The sequence below is a fragment of the Bos taurus genome, chromosome 28 (genome assembly GCF_002263795.3).
Source record: "Bos taurus isolate L1 Dominette 01449 registration number 42190680 breed Hereford chromosome 28, ARS-UCD2.0, whole genome shotgun sequence".
NCBI lineage: Eukaryota > Metazoa > Chordata > Mammalia > Artiodactyla > Bovidae > Bos > Bos taurus.
In genome coordinates this window covers 25,791,488-25,804,510 of record NC_037355.1, presented here as the reverse complement: position 1 = coordinate 25,804,510, position 13,023 = coordinate 25,791,488, and the positions used below count along the sequence as shown (strand labels likewise).

Here is a 13,023-nt window from a genome sequence, read left to right as displayed (position 1 = left end):
ATCCACAGAGAGGTCACAAGGAAAACCTGATGGCAGATCTAGCATTTCCCGCCAGAAGAAAAGACTCAGTGAAGGTTGAGAAAGAGACCAGAGTGTGCATGTGTTTGCAGGGGATGGGTGTCAGGTACCTGGGCAAGTCTGCCCTGTGGCATGTTGGGGGCAGGGGAACTATTCTAGAGTGGCAGGGCTGGCACTGGCCTGTAGAAAGAAGTCCTCATTTCTAGGAGGGGGCCCAGCCCAGTCTGAAATCTCCATAGCGAAACCCAGTCTATTGGGTCAGCTTACCAGGAGGGCCAGCTCCCCTGTCCATAATAATAACAATGGCTGAGACTTCCTGAGCTCTTTGCTGGTCCCTGTACTAAGCAATGGACTTGACCTGTTTCAGTTAATCCCCACAACCATTCAGAAAGTTGAGTATCATCTCTGTTTCTATTGGCAGATGAGGAAACCATGGCCTCAGGAGATGAAGTAACTTCCTCACTATCACTCAGCTGGAAAGTGGTAGTGGCAGGATTCGAAGCTGGTTCATGTCCAACCACAACCATCCTGTCCCCCAACAGGAGAGAAAAGAAGGTAAAGTGCAGGGGCTTTTTAAAGTTCTGAGCACCTAAAAGCAGCTGGAGATGTCCTCGGACACTTCTGGTGGAATCCGCCTGACCACACCTCCCACAAAGCATCCTCCTTCCACCCTAGAGGAAACCGCGGCACGAGGGGGAGGCATCCTCAGGGACGTCGGCAGGTATATAGTGGGACAGGATAAGGAGTCCAGGTCTCCCAACCCCAGACCACAAAGCCTGACCACTGCTCCACAGAATGATGGGGAGGCGAACTCAGTAACACCCGGCAGGCGGGGCGGGAGCGGCCAACGTGGTAACCACAGCCTACCGCACCAGCGTAGGCTGGTGGACTCTAGAACCAAACTGCTGGTCAGGTGCACACAGGTGAGCCACGCGGAGCTCCTTAGTCGTAGTCCTTACCAACAAGCTCTAAGGCTCCCCACCCGGCGGCTGAAATTCAGGCTAAGCTCGAGCAGCCAGAATTTCCTGGTTCCCAAGGAAAGTGGGACGAGAATCCAGTTGTGCGCTTCTGCCGCCTCCCTGGAGCAGACAAGTCTGCACCCAACCCAACCCGCATTCCCCCACCCCCGGCGCATTGTGCGGGTGAACAAGGGAGTGCGTTCTCCCCCTCCCATCCCGGGGCCCGACTGGGGTCACTCACCCAGAACACCGTGGAGTAGATGACGAGCGAGAACTTGAGCCAGAGGTAGGAGAAGCGCGCGCAGTAGCGCACCTGCTCCGAGTCCCCGCGGGGCATCCTGGGGGGCTCCCGGGCTGGGTCCCTCGCTGCCCGCAGCCCCACCTGCGGCTGCCGGACCGGCTCCCGGCCCCGCCACCGGCGCTCGCTCGAGGACTGACACCGGCGAGCTGCAATCACAGCTCCGGCCCGGGACCAACCAGCCCCAGAGGCCAATGGGCGCTCGGGGAGGGGGCGGGCCTGGGGCGGGGCGGAGGCCCTGGACCCAGAGGAGGCCAAGGCAGGGGCGGGGGCGAGGGTTGTGCGAACCAGGTCGCGGGCAAATCTGGAAGCGCTGGTGCTAAGGCGCGTTGGGGGGCGTGGGAGAGAGTGTGCAGAGCGTCTCTACAGAGAGCTAGTGTGCTTCATTCGGGGCACACAGAATGCCCGCTTTCTACTGCGGTCAAGAGGGAAGACCATGGGGAAAGAGCAGGAATTTATGGCTTAAAGCGTTAGAAAAAAATGTGCAGTTAAGTGTGCAAGGCACGAATGAAATAAGGAAATGGAGTTGTTCAGTCTAAGCGAGGCGGGAAGGTAGCATCTGGGAAGGCGCCGCAGACCAGGGTGGGGCAGAGGGCCCTCATGGAAGGCCCCACAGTTACTTTTGTAACAGTGGAAGGCTTTCCCCCAAGTCTCCGATCCTCTCCTTCACTGGGACTAGGTGAGGTAGCAACCCTGCCCCCATGACCTCCTCCTCCGAAAAGCCCTCACCCACTAGCCCCAACTCAGGGGCCTCAGCCCTTGCACACAGCTCAGGTCTGACCCAGCCTCTTTCCGCCCAGCCTTTCCTCTGTCTGGGGTCAAAGTCTGTCTTCCTGGCTGTGAGTCTGTCTCCCACGGCCCCTGCTTGACTCACTGCTGTTTTCCTTTCCCCGCAGGCCTAGCTCAGCTGGGGACTTGGGAACCAGGCAATCCATGTTTGTGGCATTCAGGAATTAAATTTGTGAGTTCAAGGCAGGGCTGGGTGGGGTCCCTGGTGGCGACTTCGGGAATGGCACTCTTGTCCCATTCCCGGGATCTGAATTCCCAAGCCTGCCAGAGACAGAGACCGGCGGCCCAGCCCCCAAAGTTCTGCCGGTTTTACTGTAGAAGGAAGCAAGTAAGGTCTGGGTTGGGAGGGAAGCAATGCCATGCCCAGGGGTTGAAAGGAAGCCAGTTTCCTGGTACAAGGGAGCAAACCCTGCAAGGTTGGGTAGAGACATGGAACCAGGGACTGCTGAGGGTCACCTTCAAATGAATAATCTGGGACTTCAAAGGCATCCTACCTCAAGGTTAGAAGTTGTCATTTCTGTCCTTTGAATGGTTTCACTCAGTGGTGTCCAACTCGTTGAGACCCCATGGACTATACAGTCCATGAAATTCTCTGGGCCAGAATACCGGAGTGGGTAGCCTTTCCCTTCTCCAGGGGATCTTCCCAACCCAGGGATCAAACCCAGGTCTCCCACATTGTAAGTGGATTATTTACCAGCTGAGCCACAAGGGAAGTCCAAGAACACTGGAATGGGTAGCCTATCCCTTCTCCAGCAGATCTTCCCGACCCAGGAATGGAACCGGGATCTCCCGCATTGCAGGCAGATTCTTTATCAGCTGAGCTATCAGAGAAGCCCTTATTCTGTCCTTCAAGGAGGAAAAAACTAACTCTTTACCCCTCTTTACGGGACTAATTTTCCTCACCAGCCCTCACCTTACACCCACTCTTTGAGGTGCTCCATCCCCAGGAGGGCTGACTCAGCTCCATGCCCTTGGAGGGGTTGTCTGTCTCCTTCTCCCTGGGGTTAGCCTTCTAGCCTCCTTCCCTACTGGGATTTTCTTTCAGTTGTCCCTGTCTTAGTCCTGGCCTTCTAGCTAGCTGCACTCGCTCCTCTACAGATCTTCCCTAATAACATGCACACATTTTAGCACCTCCTCTCAGCTCTCCCTGAGCCCCTGTACAATGATGCCTGGGGTGACGAGGCGGAGACACCTCTGCAGAGGAAGCCTGGAGCTCTTTGGGGCTAGCACAGCCTTTCCCCAGTTCCTGAGCAAGTTTGTTGTCCCTCCCTAGCCCCGACCTGATCACAAGTGCCATGGACTACTCCTCAGTCACCCTGGCAAACACTGAAATCTCAGAAGCCATGACAGCGTCTCCTTTAAAAAAAAAAAATTATTTTCATGTATTTGGCTGCACTGGGTGACTGCAGCACATGGGATCTTTAATCTTCATCGTGGCACGCAGGATGTTTAGCTGTGGCACGTGAACTCTTGGTTGCAGCATGTGGGATCTCGTTCCTGACCAGGGATCGAACCTAGGCCCTGTGCATTGAGAGCTTAAAATCGTAGCCACTGGACCACCAGGGAAGTGCCAGTTTTTCTCTCCTTTTGCCAGAAACTCTTGGCTTGCGGGTCAGCAGGTCTGATGCCAAGCCGGGTTTAGTCATGAACTTTGTTAGAATACGTGGCATAAATCATATTCCCTAATATCTTACAGAAACAAACGCTGAACGAAATTTTTGGCCAACCCAATGTGACATACAGGCGTGAGTGTGACCCCGGCTGCAATTTAGAACCACGTGGTGAGCTTTCAGTGTTTCCTGATTTCCAAGCCCCACCCCAGTCCAGTCAAGTCAGCATCTCCACCAACAGGGACCTGCATATCAGGTATCAGTATTGCTGTAAAGGTCCCAGGTAATCTCTAAAGAGCAGGCATTGCCAGTCTAGAGGTAGTCATGAGGGTGAGGTAGTCAGTCAGAATTTTATCAGAAAGGTCACATTCCTGAGGACACAGCTATCCAGTGGTATGCAGGTCAAAGTTAAATAACTAGCTCTCTGGTAGTGGGTGGGGAGGGGGACTCTGTTACCAGTTTCCATAGTGTAAATACTCCCACCGTGTCTGAGATGTGCACAGTCACACCCAGTGAGCTCAACACAGCCCCACAGCTTTCCTTATCTCAATACTGATTAGCATAGGGAGTGCCGTAATGAGTGCATCAGTGAAACTCCTGGCTTATTAATTAGCACAACAGGTGTTAGAAATGAGCTATCCTTTGATGAAGTTACTGCCAGCTTACCTCAGAGATATTTCGAGGGTTCCAATATTGCAATAAAGTGAGTGACTTGAATTTCTGTTTCTCAGTGCATATAAAAGATAGGTTTATACCATTGACTATTAAGAGTGCAGTAGCATTATGTCTAAAAATGTAATGTCTATGCCTAATTTAAAAATACTTTATTGCTAAAGAATGCTAATCATCACCTGAACCTTCATCAAGTTGTAATCTTTTTGCAATAGTAACATCACAGATCACTGATCACCATAACAAATAAGGAAAACAGTTGAACTACTGTGACAATTACCAAAATGTGACAGAGACGTGTAGTGAGCAAATGCTGTTGGACTTGACACAGGGCTCCCACCAACCAATGTGTAAAAAAACATGGTATCTTCCAAATGCAATAAAGTGAAGTGTGGCAAAACAAGGTGTGCCTGTCGCATTCAAGATGTATGCTGCTGCTGCTGCTGCTAAGTCGCTTCAGTCGTGTCCAACTCTGTGCGACCCCATAGACGGCAGCCCACCAGGCTCCACTGTCCCCGGGATTCTCCAGGCAAGAACACTGGAGTGGGCTGCCATTTCCTTCTCTAAGATGTATGGGTTGGCTAAAATGACTGAGGGCACTACTCATTCTTTCTTCAGAGTAAAAAAATCTTACTTAAGGGTGATGCACTGGGCTAAACCCTTGAGGCATCCCAAATCCTGAGGGATTCTGGTTCCTAATGTAACCATCTAGCTAACTGAATACTGTATTTTTTTTAAGAGATTGAATCTTTTTTTACATTTTTAATTTTATTTATTTAGGCTGTACTGGGTCTTCAGTGCGGCATGCCGGCTGTTTGTTGCAGTACTCAGGCTTCTCTTACATGTGGTACGAGAGCCTAATTGCAGCATGTGGGATCTAGTTCCCTGACCAGGGATTGAACCCAGGCCCCCTGCATTGGGAGCATGGAGTCTTAGCCACTGGACCACCAGAGAAGTCCCTGTTGTATCTGTCTTGAGTGGACCCTTCATGCAAGGTGACAGAACACCTAAAAGTACAGGGAACTGGGGCTTCACTGACTTCACATAACAGATTGTATGAACTGGCTTTGTGGCTTCTTGCTAGTAAATGCTTGCTGTATAGATGCTTACATGGGTAGCAGGATTTGTTCTGATACCTAATTCATGATAACCTGGCAGGGAGATTGTAGGGGGAAATAACTAACCTCACCTTTAGTGGCTACTGCTGCTGCTAAGTCACTTCAGTCGTGTCTGACTCTGTGCGACCCCATAGACGGCAGCCCACCAGGCTCCCCCGTCCCTGGGATTCTCCAGGCAAGAACACTGGAGTGGGTTGCCATTTCCTTCTCCAATGCATGAAAGTGAAAAGTGAAAGTGAAGTCACTCAGTCATGTCCCACTCTTTGCGACCCCATGGACTGCAGCCCACCAGGCTCCTCTGTCCATGGGATTTTCCAGGCAAGAGTACTGGAGTGGGGTGCCATTGCCTTCTCCATTAGTGACTACTGCTACTGCTGTTAAGTCACTTCAGTTGTGTCTGACTCTGTGCAACCCCATAGATAGCAGCCCACCAGGCTCCGCTGTCCCTGGGATTCTCCAGGCAAGAACACTGGAGTGAGTTGCCATTCCCTTCTCCAGTGCATGAAAGTGAAAAGTGAAAGTGAAGTCGCTCAGTCATGTCCCACTCTTTGCGACCCCATGGACTGCAGCCCACCAGGCTCCTCCATCCATGGGATTTTCCAGGCGAGAGTACTGGAGTGGCTACTACTGCCTATGAAAAAGAAACCTACCGATTATGCACAACCAGCCCGGCTTGCATAAGTTGGCATCCATTCCTCTGTTTCCCGCTCTGTGAAACCATCAGTTTGGACTGTTTCTCTTCTAGTTCTAACAATCTTAGCTATAGTCCTCACAGACAAATCAGTCAGCAAATAAACACTGAGCTTCTCCTGTGACTCAAGCCCTGCCCAGGGCTCTGGGGATACAGCTGTAAACAAGATAGACAACAGCGTCTATTCTCTTCTATTGAGGCATTGGAGGGGTGGGGGGTGGGGTGGGGTGGGGATATGCAACATGTATGACCACTAATACAAGACAAAGATAATTTCAGGTACTGACAAGCGCTGAAGATGCAGGAGAAGACCTTCTGAGTGGAAGAAGCAACAGGTACAAAGGCCATGAGAGAAGCTGCAGCTTTGAGAGCTTGTGGTCCATGTGGCTTGTGCAAGGACCTCAGAATATAATAGAATGGGGAGAGATCAGTGGCGTGGGAAGAAGCCAGACAACTTTTGTAAACAGTTTAGATTTATTTCCAGGTCTAGTGAGGGCCATGGGTACTGTGTTAAGCACGGACGTGATCCTGAATCTGATTTAAGCTTTAGAAGGTTGCAGCTGGGACTTTCGTAGCAGTCTGGTGGTTAAAACTCCGAGTTTCCATTGCAGGGGGCACAGGTTTGATCCTTGGTCAGGGAACTAGGATCCCACATGCCACACAACCAAAAAAAAACAGAAGACAGTTTCAGCATGGAGGACAGACAGGAGGGGGCCAGGGCTGGGGGCGAGGAAGGCTGGTTAGGAAGCCTTTGCACAGGGTCAGTGTGAAGGGCTGTGGACTAGTGGTGCGCACCGGGAATGGTGACAGGTGGCTGCGCTGGGGATGGATCCTGGAGACAGAGCCACCAGGGTTTACTCACAGATTGGGTGTGGAATGTGAGGAAGAGAAATCAAGATACTCCGAAGTGTTTGTGCTTTAAGCAACCAGGTAAAGTTTGCTCCCATTTACAAACGTGAAGGATGTTATGAAAAATGCTGCTGGGGGGAAAGTGGGTCAAAAATCAATTACTTTGGCCATTTAATTTTTTAAGGTACTTTTTCAAAACCCAGGTAGAGTTGTCCAGGGAACTCGGAAGTGAGGTTTAAGTTAGATGATATAAGTTTGAGAGTCATCAGATCAATTTAAATCATTCCTCCAGTTCTTCCCCTAAAGAACTGCATGTTTGAGTCTATTTATTTCTTCTGGAGGAGGGACTTTTGCTGTCCTTCAGGTTTTCCTTGACTCTTTTGGGGGCCATCTCATGGCTCAGAATTTAGGCCACTTTTCCTTCCCATGCCATCTTAACTCTCAAAGATCTCCATTTATTCCCAACCAGTTATTTATTAAGCATCAGGCCCTGAGCTGTGGGCTTTCACATAACTACCTCTTAATTTCTCACCACCCATGGAATTTGATTTGATGAATCCCACTTTATGGATGAAGGATGAAGGAAACTGAGGTTCAAAGAAGTAAACTGATTTTTCTTCAGTGGAAAGTCCAAATGCTCTGTGAGCCGGCAAATGATATGCTTTCTACCAAATGCAGATGTGGCCCAGCTGTGCTAGAGTAAAATGAGTTAACTATGTGGCTTAAAAAGCAGCTAGAAATAATACACCATAGCTCAGATATTGAGTTCAATACTTGTTAGAGTTGCAACTTTACGTAGCATTATTGTGCATTACTGCAAGATAGTAGTTCTGTGAGATAAGTGTTTTGTTAAAAAGGATCTATCAAATAAGTCTGGGAAATGCTGAAGGACTGTTTCAAAGCCTTTACCATGAGAACAGATATTGTTTCTCTCCAGGAAGAAAGAGGGGGATGTGGCTTTTCTCAACTATATCTGACTGCACACCTCTATCTTCCCCCAGACACCAGCTGTTAACATCTCAAACACTAGTATCTGTCAGTGGTTTGTGGGACTTTTAAAACTGGGACAGTCCCAAGAAACCATAACAGTCCACCTGGGACTGGAGGGGTTTGGGTGCTAAAACTAGGAAGGACCAGTGCAAAAGCAGGACAACTGGTCATCATTTCTTTCCATCCTTTCCATCATCTCACAGATGTTCTGAAGGGTGTAGCCAGAGCAAGACAGCTTCAGACTGTGCCCCCCAGAGTCAGAGAAAGAGGAAGGGAACACTCAGGGGACAGGACCAGTGTCTTCAGGTTCTGGAGGCTGTCATGAGAGGAAAGGGAAAAGTTCATTCTAAGGGATCCCTTGGGATAGGGACCAGGGAGACACGCTGAGGGTGAGTCAAGCTCCCTGAAGCAGCACAGCTTTGAGAAAAACACTGTGATTCAGGATTAGGGGGTTGGGGTGGGGGCAGGGTTACATGCCAGCCCTACCACACGCCAATCAACTCTGAATGAGGCACTGGGAACCCGAGTTACCCTCTTGGGACACCAGTGCCATCTGTGAAATGGGACCCTTCAAGGTAACCAAATGAAATTATTGAGCATTGTCCTTAGAACAAAGCTGGTCCTGAAGAACTGAGTCAGATCTGCTTACAGCTGGCCCAGTCCACTGGGGACCAGTAGACAGCGGGGTGGGACCGACCTCACAGACCTTCCTTCCCTCACAGCCCGGGTGCTGACCCTGTGCCTTGCCTTGACCCTCCCAGGGCATTTATCCTCTGGCTGGTTTTCTCTTTCAAACTTTTTGGAGCCACCTGCCAGCACTGGGAGGCAGGCTGACTCCGTGTTTGTGTGCCTGCTTACCAATGAGAAAAGAGGGTGGTTAGGACATCAACCCCACCCCCACCGACCTCAAAGGAAATTAAGCAGTAAATCAAGTCTGACAGTCATGATTCAGGGAGTGGCCAAGCTGGGAGGATCTTCAGATATCATTCAGTCCACAGCTCTCATAAATGAACAGAGGAACTCAAGGTAAAAGAAGCCAACATCCTGCTCACAGTTGTCTATTTATACCTAATGCCCTTTTCTATATGTGTTATGTTGCACAATAAAAGAAAAATGCTTTTTGAAAAGAAAACAGTTTTAAAATATGCATATCCCCTATGATTAGTGAAGTCAAGTGTATTTTTACATGTTGATCAGTCATTTGTAGTTTTACAAATTTTCTGATTTTATCTTCTGTATATTTTTTCTTTGGCTGCGCTGTGAAGCATGTGGGACCTCAGTTCCCATACCAGGGATCCAACCCATGCCTCCTGCAATGGGAGCACAGAGTCTTGATCACTGAACCACCAGGGAAATCCTCTTTTCCCCTTTGTACACTTTAAAATTAACTAATAGATTCCTTTAAGTAGGCAATGCCAAGGGCTGACAGACTGGGGAAATGCCATTCCCTAGTGGAGAGGCCCTTCTGGAGAAGACTCCAGGCTGGCCTCTCAGACAGAGGAAGGGTCTCGGAGCCGGCCACCTGCAGGGGTTGACCTCACTGGGCCCGGCCGGGAATTCTGGGAAAGCAGCCTGGGTACACTGGCGCTGGGCCAGGCCTGTATGACTCACTGGGAGTGGCGGGCACCCAGGTATCAGGGCTGCAGCAGTGGTCCCACCTGTCATGCGGAAGAGCAGGGCAGCTGCTTCTGGAAGACTGGGTGCTGCTGGGGGAGGGGAGCCTTAGAGGAAGTGGCTGGGCCCCCAGTGCAGTCAGAAGGTACCAAGATTGGGCCTTGGGGAACACATAACTGGGGTCTGGACCTGATCCTGTAGCTACTGAGGAAGGGATATAAGGCTCTTACTCTCAGAAAACGTTCATGGACCTGCTGATCTATGTCAGGAAGGTTTACAAGCCACAGCATCCTGCCCTGTGCTGGTTGCTAGGGGACCCCCAGCAAGGGTAGGCCTAAGGGCAGACCACCCAGTTTAGAGCTGACAAAGTGCTTTCACCCACATGTTAGAGCCCTTACCACTCTTAGATTTACTTGGCTATCACCCTCCTTCCATGAAGCAAGGACCATCTCATCTGAGGGCCTGGTGGGGTGTTGGGCGCACATAGCTGCTCATTAAACACGGAAGCCACAAATTGGCTGTCCCTGGCCAGGCGAGCCGGCTCTGCCTGCAGCTTCGTTCAGACTGCAGGTTCCGGCCTCCCTTGGGGCTTCCACCAGAAACCTAGTCCCACAGACATTTGATGTAAAACTTGTCCTGGGAGGAGCCAGTTCCCTTCTCCCAGACTTGCCGACTCCTAAGGCCTACATCCCTGTAGGCCGTTTCAACTTCCTCTTTCCTGTTTGCTGAGCAGTTTGCATCAGGCACAGCTCCTACTCTCTGTCTTACACTCCCAAGTCCCTCTCTGTCCAGCTCAGAGAAAATAAAAGGCTTTCCATTAGCAAAACACCATTTTCTGTTACAAACATGTGTTGACTGAGGGATTTTTTTCTTTTCCATGGGTCATCAGAATAGCCTTGGGTGTGAAACTAGACAAGGAGGATAATTCTTGCTTTATTTTCGAGGAGTGTGTGCCCAAAGGCACGAAGCCCTACAGGCTCCACGCAAGCTAGGGCTGGTTCCGCCTCCTGCTCAGCCTCCTCAATCGTCCCCCCAAACACTGGAGCAAAGCGGGCTCCCTCTCTGCCCCCAGCAAATGGCCCCAAACCTTCACAAGAACTGCAGAGAAAGCAGGCTAGTCTGACTTCTGGAGGGTCGAGTGGGGAATGAACACCGAGAATTTAGTCTGCTAAATACTAGTTAGTTCAGTATGTCGTAGGAACCTGTGTTTAAAATCAGCTGGGGTGGAGGGAGTCATGGAATTCTTCTAGTAAAGGATCTAATCCTCTTCTATTTTTATTTTCATGTGAAGCCAAAACAACTGCCCTTAGAACATCCTCCAATTCAATACCGCTTATAATTTTTTTTTTTTGCCACACCTGGTGGCTTGTGGGATCTTAGTTCCCCAACCAGGGATCGAACTCCAACTGTGGCAGCGAAAGCACCGAGCCCTAACCCCTGGACTGCCGGGGAATTCCCCTGTTTAAACAACTTTTTATAACATGATGCAGAACTGTATTTTACGTTACAGTCCAGTGTACAAAACACACAACTCAGCAAAAGCTGCGTGAAACAAAGTCACCTTTGCCACAGGACGCATTCCTGTATTTCCTATGGTCTCCCTTTAAACACTAGTCATCACCCACTGTTTGAAGTCACTAATTCAAACTGCTGACCAAATGCCTCCAGAGAAGCCCTACCAGGCCTGTTTCAGCAAACAGGTAAGTTACACCTGGATTTATTATAACATTTGTTTATACAGAGACTACCCAGGTATCAAGCAAAAGCAAAACCCTTTCAAACTTGGCTCAAGTGAATCCTGAGATTGCCTTGATTAAGCACTGAGTGCATATCCCCTCGCCCTGCCTGCCACTCACTCTCTGGGTGACATAACCAGGAAGCCAGGAAAGAGCATCTAAGGCCACAGGGAGCCCCTACATCTCCAAGGACAAGAGAAGGTCTGGGGCCCCGCCCTCCGGAGCCACAGCTCAAGGACCAGTGGTGGGAAAAAAGGCACAGCTCCTTTTGGCACCAGGTAGAAAGGAACTCCTGGTTCCCAGAGATGAACCCCCCCCCAACAGTGGAACCCGAACTCTTCTCAGGGAGGGGGCTGCTTCTGTCTTCCAGCTGTGTGTGGTCCTGGGGGGCCTGCTCCACCCAGCTGACCACCATGGACCAGAGGGGAACTGCACTGGAGGACTGGTGGATCCCAGGTGGCCAGTGAACATCTGAGGATGCCTCGGGTGGACAGCGGTGAAGGAATACTGTTTGCCAGACCCTTGTTTTGCCAAAGGCCCAGGAGAGCAGAGAGGGCTGTGTCTTCCACCACTTATTGGCTCGGCCCCGCTCTGGACATGTCAATAGCCTGACCCCTAGGGGGACCAAGGGGGAAAAAATATGAGCAAGTAAAGAAAAATCACACTTGCTTAAAAGGACTAAGTAACAAAGGGGGAAAGCCCTAGGTGAACATGTAAATTAGAACTAGCAAGACAGACAGAAGAGGACTTCAAAGAAAGAAAAAAGGGTCATGGAAAGATGTAGTTGGAGCACACACAAAAAGATTCCTGCAAACTAAAAAGTATGACTTTCAAATATAACAATCCAATAGAGAGTTCATGCTGCAAATTGAGTCAGTGGTCTGAAAGACAGAGAGAAGTATCTCAGAATTCAGAGGAAAAACACAAAGAGGTGGATTAGAAGAAAAAGATAAGAGATGTGGAAAAAAAAAAAAAAAGATAAGAGATGTGAAAAAAAAAAAAAAGATAAGAGATGTGGAGGCCAGGTCCAGGACAAAATGTGGTAGATGCTGCTGCTGACTAACTCAACCCTGTTCCCAACCTCCTCCCTACTCTGACTTCACTGTGGAGGCTGGACATGTGAAATATACTTATTACCAGCTTCCCTTGCTTGAGACTGTTTTGGTTCATGGGCCATAGACATCCAGAAAGATTCTTTGTCTTTTCTGATACATTTAGTGTCGCATTTTTTCTTCTCCTTTCTTCCTACATTGAATGCAAACATGATGCCTGGAGCTGCAACAGCCATCCTGTAATCATAAGAAAGAGGCCAAGAGAATTGAGGAGATACCAGTCGAAACCCTGATGCTGTCGAACAACAGAACCCAAGTCAACAGCTGCCTACCCAGAGCCCTGTGAAAATAAGGAAATAAGCCCTGAGGGAAATAAGCACCTATTATTCAAGTCATTCTTTACTCAATTATTCTGCTACATTCTTACATAATATGAGAAGAAATAAAGAAAATTTCCCTGTGAAGAAAAACTTGTTTTCAAACTGAAAGGGCTCAGTGAGTACCATATTTAAAAACCAATACCCTTATATACCTGATATAAATTTGTCAATTTATACCTGAATTCCACAGAAAAAAAAGAGAAAAAGCTACAGTCTTACAGCAGAGAGAGCAGCTTCCTTAAAAGAG

At 49.4% G+C, this 13,023-nt stretch overlaps 1 protein-coding gene across 4 annotated transcripts in view; it reads right to left on the bottom strand.

The window, feature by feature from the left end:
• TSPAN15 (tetraspanin 15) overlaps positions 1 to 1,394 on the bottom strand; it is a 52,589-nt gene extending 51,195 nt beyond the window's left edge. For 3 of the 4 annotated variants that reach the window (XM_010820586.4, XM_010820587.4, XM_010820585.4), the window contains exon 1: positions 1,219 to 1,394. Coding sequence is in view for 2 of the 4 variants with exons in the window: in XM_010820585.4 (XP_010818887.1) it covers positions 1,219 to 1,314 (96 nt within the window). In the remaining 2 variants the exon portion in view is untranslated. 4 annotated transcript variants of the gene reach the window in all.
• Positions 1,395 to 13,023: the final 11,629 nt, after the last annotated feature.